This window comes from Perca flavescens, chromosome 17 (assembly GCF_004354835.1).
Source record: "Perca flavescens isolate YP-PL-M2 chromosome 17, PFLA_1.0, whole genome shotgun sequence".
NCBI classification, from domain to species: Eukaryota; Metazoa; Chordata; class Actinopteri; order Perciformes; family Percidae; genus Perca; species Perca flavescens.
In genome coordinates, this window is record NC_041347.1 from 17,149,426 (window position 1) to 17,157,707 (window position 8,282).

Sequence of the window (8,282 nt, forward strand, 5' to 3'; positions counted from 1 at the left end):
CAGCCACACACATGCACTCAGTGTTCTGCTTTTGTCGTTTTCAGAGTTAGTTAAGAGAAGCTTAATGGGTAACGACTGAACATTCCTCTTATAGGCCCTGACCATGGAAACGAGTGCATTTACACACTCAAATCCTTCCACTAGATCTCTCTCTCTCTCTCTCTCTCTCACACACACACACACACACACACACACACACACACACACACGGGACTGCAGCTGTAAGTGGATTTGTCCATGGAAGGGATATGGTGAAACTCAGAAATGGGGGCAGTGGATCATGTGAATGAATAATTGTGTGTACACAACTATAGCTAAGCTTTTTTTTTTTTAAGCAGTAGACTGTTTTTCAGTTTAGACTGAAAACAGCTGTAACTGAATAAATAAACCTGAAAAGTGTATATTGGCCTTGACATGTTAGTTGTTTTAAGACCAAATAGTGTGTGATCTGTCAGCTAGACCTGTTGTTGTCTATTAGAGTGAATGGAATATGCTGAGAGAGCTGAACCAACCAGAACTACAACAATCAGTGGGAACAGGGATGTGGCAGGTAGGTTTGTCACCTACCTGTTACATGTGTTTAAAAGTACCATTAAACGAAACCAGCTGACACATACACATATCCAGGCCCATATGTATAGGGCAGGGATGTAACAGGGGCACAATATAATGCAAGCTAAATCGGAGCAATGAAAACCTCACACTGCATATTACAAGCTTCACAGATGTTGCAGAACAAGTAAATTAATATGTAAAACTCGGGACAGCAAATCAAAGTTGTATCTTCAGTTTAATAGCATACAGCATCAGTTCATAAATACTTGTATACATTTTCTTTCTTTTCCTTCAAATAACACTTACAGGAGAGCCAAAAGTAAACAAAGTAAAAATGTAGATGTCAAATCCCGGATGGATTCCTATTTGTTAACAGAAACCAGAAGCAAAGTTCAAGTCAAATTAATTAACATCTGAGCAGTCCTAGCATCAGGCTGAGTGGCCGTGTCTGGGGAAGTCAGGGAGTTCCCAGCAACTCTGAGATGGGCTGAAACACAGCAAAACTCATGACATTGATCTGAAATCAGTCACACAGATTGTGTCATGCTTGTTTAGGTGTACAGAGTTTGGAAGGACACCATTAGTACACCAATCAGACCAGAGTAAGACAACAGCAGGTTTCATATTAAAATGTCATTAAAAAAAGCCTTTGACTGTAGAGGCCAAGATCTGTTATCCTGGGATCTACCTCCAGTTCTTTCTCCAGAATATGAGAGAAGCTGAGGAGACACAGCAGGAATGTGACACTACCCTGTAAATGAACAGCAGCGCTGTGAAAGGCACTCTAATTATTCTGCAGCATTTTGAAGTCTGATTGTCACTCAATACTTTTAGAGATGCCACAAGAGTTTCTCTGTCAGAATGTCACCCATGAAGGGCCAAAGCTTGTTATTTTAGTAGTTTTTCAAAGCTTGTTACAAAATAAATAGCATTTTGTTTCGAAGTGCTCCACATTTACATACAAAGAAACACTTTCTTTGATTAAACTGCTGACAGCTCAAACATTAACAAAGACATCAAAGACAATAGGCACTTAAATATAGTTTTGTTTACGGCACTTAATCAGAAAACATTCATTTCAACAGATGCATGGCACAAACAATACGGAATGGGGTGATATAAAAGTGCAATTAGTTCCAGAGCATGGAGAAAACTAAGAGGAGCAAGAAGACAGAGGACCTAACATCTCTAATAACATTACCCTCACTGGGTCCACGAAGGAAAACGTACATGACCTTCTTCGAGCAGCAGGGCTCCTATGTTAGTCACATCGTGCCCAACCCACACTCAAATCCTAACAGAATTACCTCCAAAATTGAATTTAAAGTCAAACTGTGAGTCACTTTTACTGGGTATTATGTCTGGAATGTCCTGCTGCAAGGGAGCAGAGAAGACAAGATGGGGTCTAGAGAGGCAAATGAATGACAGGAATTGAAAAATAAAAAGCAGAAAGGCAGCCTGTTTTGGGTTTGATTTACAGAGGTTACGTGGTCCAGTTGAGCCCATCGAAACCAGGTTAATGTTTAAGCACTTACGATAGAAGTACGAAACTAGAAATCAGTAAAGGGACCTTGGACTCCCTCCTCCTCTTCTAAACCAAACCACACTTAAAACAAACATTCAAACACAAAGGCCAGCTCGTCTCAGTAGATTACCCACTGCATGAACACACTCTGACATCAGCAAATGAAAGGCAGCTATACTTGGCTACAATTAGCAGACATCAGCTCGGCAAAGACAAATACTCTACACACAGATACGATAAACCCCCAAAATGGGAGTTGGTGGCTTTGTTTTCGACTGAGCTGATAAACCCTACACTGTGTTGACACAATATATTATCATGTATTAATGGTATTCTGATAAAGACAACACTTATTCAATGCAAGACTATGCAATAACATTCTCAGCCACGTGCAGTTAAGGCTTAAGAGATAAATAACATTGCAGATACAGTATATACACATTAAGACTTAAAATTATCTGCAGTATTTACACTGGTAAGATCTTCAGTAGTCATTTCATAGTCTCTAGAAGTCATACTTCATACCAATCTTTTTTTTATTTCTTTTTTTTTAAACACCATCAAATATCACAATTGACTGCATTACACTGATTGTACCTGTAACATACTGATATTATTCTGTTTTAATTTGATTGTCAACACACGCTGCTTCACAGTTTGGTCAGATTATGTGTGGAATGTTTTATGAGACTCCATTTTGAGAGGGTTTGTCCATTTCTGTGGAAATCAGACTGGGTTAGCAGGTAGCGCCACCCTGGCTCTTGGGACAGTTGTGTGTGTGGACGACTGCTGTTCGGCTGTTTCTGCAAAAGAAGCCAGGGCGATGTTGTTGTCGACGGGTGAGTCTGTGCTAGGATCTGGGGCTGTCCTGGGCTGCTCTACAGGCTTGCGAGGAGGTGCAGGAGGGGGGTATGATGGTGACTGGAGGATGTCAGCATAGCGCTGGCTAGGCTTGGTCTCCCTCTGAAGCACTTTTCTCAGCAGAGGTTTCAACAGCCCGATGGTCAACTGGCTGCTGTTGGAGTCTGCAAAGGGAGCAGGGGATGAGGAGGTTGTGCTGGACATGGAGAAGGAAGAGGAAGAGGAGGATGATGGGGGGGTGTTAGGGGAGGGGAGGTTTTTCAGCACTAGGTTGAGAATAGTGGTGACAGTGAGGTCCTCAGGGCACAGGGTCCACAGGAGGTCCAAATAGGGGTCCAGGTCTCTGTGCTGGGCCACCTCGCACAGCAGAGAAGTGAAAATCTCCTTGTTGAGCAGCGGACTCTGTTTGCAGAACTTCTGGGCCACCTGGGTGACCCGCTGCCACTGCTGCTTGGCCATGAGGATCCTCAGCGCCTGCAGGATGGCATTAGGCCGCCCACTGACCAGCAGCAGCTCCACCTCCATGTCCTGCAGCTGGTCTCTGTCTGAGGTCAGGCCGGACAAGACGCACAGGGCTCGTTTGTAGAGCGGCACGTTGTTCTCCCTGCCGTCCACTCCTCTCCCACCGGAAAAGCCCCAGGAGGAAGAGGCCAGGCTCAGGCACAGGCCGGCTGAGCCCTGCTGCTGCTGGGCAAGCTCGAGGAACCGGGGCAACCAGCTGGGCTGGAAGTGGAACACCGAGCGACAGAGGAGCTCAAACACAGGCAGGGCAGCTGGGCAAGTGGAGCTGGTAGCTTTGTCTTTACAATTGGCGGCTTGATCACCTTTGAGGCTATGATTGTGTTTTGGTCCGCCGTTTGTGAAAGGGAGGCAGGAGGGGGTGCTGGGTGTCATAGCAGGGCTGAGGACAGTTTTCCACACGTCTGGGGGAGCCCTGCTGGACAGAGAGCCCTCCCCGTTGTAGTGTAGCTGAAGAGCAGCCTGCACCGCTCTCCACACCTGGCAGGGAAAGATGCTGAAGATGGAGTTGAGGTAAAGCAGAGCCTCTTTATCCAGCTCTGAGACTGACAGCAGCCTGGCTACTTCTTTCTCAACTAGACTCTCACACACTGCCTCCACCTCTTTAACATCCCCCCTGACTAAACTCCCCTTCACCTCCTCCAGAGCGACCAGAGCCTTGAGCTCAGCCTCCAGAGAGCCCATCAGTTTGTCTTGCGCTGCTGTGCATTCGCCTCCACCGTTCTGGGACGGCTCTGCTCCTTTCTGCCTCAACCCTTTGCTGAGGTAGTTCCTGACGATAGATGCTAAAGAGGTGGGGGCCTGGAACCTACCTCCTTTCTTCAGTGTGTCCACAGTGAGCTGGGTGCTGCTCAGGCTTCTCTGCTGGTAGTATTTACAGGCCTCCTCAAAGACCGCCTCTACCAGGAGGGCTCCAGGATGAATACACTCCACTGCACCGAGACCAGAAGGCTTCAGCTTAGAGCTGCTCTCTCTGGAGTCCGTCTCCCTGTTCACAACCACAAAAAGTCCAGTTTCTGAGAGCAGGTGAGGTGCACATCTCTCAGCCTGATTTACATACAATAACCCCTCTTTCTTCAGCATGATCTTTTCCATCTCTCTGCCACAGTTCACATCTATCAGATGCAGGTTTTGCCCTATCAGCAGCGCCAGGGTGTCCTGGTACATGCAGAGGCTAGTTTGAGTACCACATTTTACCAAGCAGTTGTCCGCCAGTTTGTATACCTGCCGCAGCATGCCATCCTTCTGCAGAAGACACACCCATCCTGTGCTGAGCAGCAGCAGCAGGCCTCCACAGGCTGTAGGAGAGAAGTCGTAGATCTCAGGTGGTTCAAGAGTTGATAAATATCCCAAACAGTCCGTCACCAACCTCTTTAAGTCAGACTCTTTAGCTGAAAGCTTTTTTAGGGGAGTGTTTTTACATGTGGTGCTGACTGTGAAGGAGTCATTGTGAGGGGACCAGGAGATAAAAAATTTTGAGATACTCATCAGCGGCTTCACTTTCACTTCAGGAAGAAGGTGTACATATTCACCTGAGCTGACCACAGTGAATTTAGGATTGTTGTGGAGGGCGATTTTCACTCCTCCCAAGCTGACAGCCCCCTCCTCCACCTCGAATTCACGTCTGCAAACACAGTATCTCAGCTTACTCTTTGTGGAGCTGAGGGCAGGGGTGCTTTCTGAGGGCGGCCTCTCCTCACACCAGATGATAAGATTGGAACAGGCAGAGACCGACACCACTCGTGCTCTGGGGCTGTTGCACAGATCTGATGTTTGCAGGAGATGCCAGCCAGCTTTGCGCTCCTGGAATTTCCAAAACTCAGCTTTTCCATTTTCATAAACCACTGCTACAGTTGCGGTGTCTCTGCTTCTGCTGCTGTTATTATGGTCCAAATATAAAATATCAACAATAGGCACGGTTTGTGTTAACCGCAAATCCAGCTTCTTCTGGTTCTGGGCCAGTTGGGGTCTTTCATATTTGTCAAAAGTCACAAGACCGACCTTAGGCTTGCGGAGGATGACATGAACATGACGTCCATCTGGGCTCAGGCGAACGTTTGACGGACTGCTTTTGAGCTCGTTATTAGTCAGTTTAAAGATCTCAGTCAGCTCTTTACCGCCAGTATAGTCCCCGAAATCTGACAGTTGCTCCAACACCAATCGCGCCATGACTCCCTGTTTCCAGCCCGAGCAGCGGAATGTAGCTTGTAATTAACTCGACACAACGTATGAACTAACCTGCTAGCTTGTGTGGCACATAAATCTGATCTCGGGCTCCGGAGAGACTAACCGAACGGCATCCCGTTTAACGTCAACGTTAGGTCCTGAGCTTTCATCCCGTTCTTAACGTCCTTGCGGAAGGATACATCCTCCGACAGCCTTCGACCCCGGTAACCCCATGTCGGTACACGACATCGGAGCTAAACTGCAGGGCGACAGTAACCGCCGAAAAAAGTTCTAAGCCCAAATCGAGAAAGGCACTATAGTCATTCCGATGCTATGCTAGCACTGCCCTGACATCACGGGATTGTTAATTTCCGGATACCGATGACGACGTTTTGCATAAGAGGAGGAGCTGAGGCCAACAAAGAGTGTGTAGAGGCAGAGAGAAGAGCGACTGCCGCTGCACGTTGGTCTTCAGTCAGCCTACGTTACGTCAAGCTGGTAACACAAGTTGATAGTCAACTTTTAACTTTAGTTAACATCTTTGCGTTGAAAATAAAAAAAACCTCCATTAACTTATGTTGAGAAGAGAAAGTAGGCTAACCATCATCTATAATAAGTATTCCATATTTAATCATTATTTATCTTTAGGGTGAGGCTATTTGCACCCCTGGTACAATTAGAAGTGTATGCTATTTGCACCCCTGGTAGGCCTACAATTAGCAGTATGCTCTTTGTACTCTGGTGCAATTAGAAATGAATGCTATTAGTACCCCGCCGGTGCACACCGGGGGTGCAAATAGACACTCCGTTATCATTTTATTTTAAGTAGAAGAAAAATCGGGTGCATGTTGGAGTAGTTTTAGGTTTAGCTTCTGAGAAAGTAGAAGAAAAAGATATAACTGCAACAATGTGTCTACATTTATAGTCTCTTTTAAGTAGGCTATCACTTCGTTTATTGTCTCTCTGATTGTTGTAAATTAGCGGTATGCAGTTTGTGTGGCCATCTCATATAACTATGGGCCATCTGCAATTCTGGAAACTTTGAAACTCTTTAAAGGTTGTCATGAATTAGGTTTTCAGTAAGTTCATCATGTGGTGCACTTTTGTTTTGAGTCATAAATAGCCTACTTTATCCATAGCCTACATCTATGCCATTCAGGTGTTTTCCCACCCCAATTGAACAGTGGAAAACTGGGGAACTACAGAGACACGTGCAAATTAAACATTTTTGTAAGTGCTGAAGTGTATCTGAGCAAGATACTGAACTACTTTCAGATCCAGCTTCAGTAGCTGACCTCTGATCTTTCAACAGTTCATCATGTTGTTGGAGGAAAATTCAAAAGAGAACGAGCAAAGAGGACGTGCAGTAAAGTGATTGAAAATCACAGTAGGTAAGTTGAAAACAATATCCAGATAAGCACAAATGAGGAACTGTGCTAATTTCCGTGTCTGCCTTGACAGCATATTCTAATGGGTGTTTTTAAAGATAACTCTTACACGGTGTAACTATGGAGACCAGTTTTTCCCTCCAGGCAAGAACCTTTAACTGAATGCAGCTGAGTAACTGTTTCAGTACATACTTGTTCATTTTGGCAAGGGGCTGTGAAGACAGTGTCTGATCAATAACAAAATCAGCTGGGCTAATACCAACCTGAGAGACTGAGCTCACGTATTGTAATTGAATGAGGACACCAATGATAAAGTAAATCACACGTTTGCTTGTGTTTAATATTTTTAGATGAATTAGCAGACAAGCTTGTGATACCAATAACGTAATCAAATCATGGTGAAAGTTCCACTGTCTGTGTCTCACTGCCTCTTAATTATTTATGGCCACAAGCCTATCCATCTTGGTCAAATGTTTTCCTTTTACATTTTGACAAATGGAAAAAAAAAATTCGAATATTCACACCTTCAATATTAGAGTATTACTTGAATTGTTTTTCTGGTGTTTGTAAGTTTACCTCTTATCCAGGAGGAGGCAGTATTTATCTTCACTCACTGCATGTGGAACTTGTAGTAAGGAAAAATAAATTAAAATATCTATATAAGAGCTCACAAGGGTAGAGATAAATATGGATGATGCTGTTCTTTATCATGTCTTTTTTTTTTTTTCTTTCTGACGCTGAGAGCACAAATGCATTGAATCATTGTCTAAGGCACCACAGACAACACTCATTGTGTTTTTCAATGAATATCACATGGCTATAGAGCCAGCATCACAAGGCACCCGCAGTTAACTAAACTTAACCATTAAATCTCATGACTTTTATTGCAACTGTTTTACCTCACTGTTTCTGGACAGTTCTGGCTACAGCCACAGCCAGCTGTGGGGGTCCACTGAGAGCTGAAGTGCCTTGAGTAGTTTTTGAGGGATGTGAAAACGTTTTTTCATTCTCTTTTTCAATGACATTTTACCAAGCTAAGGATTCAAAATAATTATTTTCTGGTCATAAACGCATGTTCAGATTCATAATGTTCTTTATCTACTTTTCTATTACTGGCTGAAAGGTCATTGCTTTAGGGAAAAAGAAAGAAAAAGGTTTTACTTACCATTTCTTTTAAACTTTCTCTGACCTAATAGCTGAACAATAACGAGAATGACTTTCCTTGAGGTTGCTCTTTCAAAGCAGGTGCTTTCAGCTATCATATATGT

At 44.3% G+C, this 8,282-nt stretch overlaps 1 protein-coding gene across 1 annotated transcript; it reads right to left on the minus strand.

Annotated features, from left to right (window-relative positions):
- Nucleotides 1–771: 771 nt before the first annotated feature.
- On the minus strand, nt 772–6,095 carry hps6 (HPS6 biogenesis of lysosomal organelles complex 2 subunit 3). The gene has a single exon (XM_028603798.1). It carries the CDS (start codon nt 5,627–5,629, stop codon nt 2,807–2,809), a length of 2,823 nt encoding a protein of 940 aa, XP_028459599.1. The 5' UTR covers nt 5,630–6,095; the 3' UTR covers nt 772–2,806.
- Nucleotides 6,096–8,282: the final 2,187 nt, after the last annotated feature.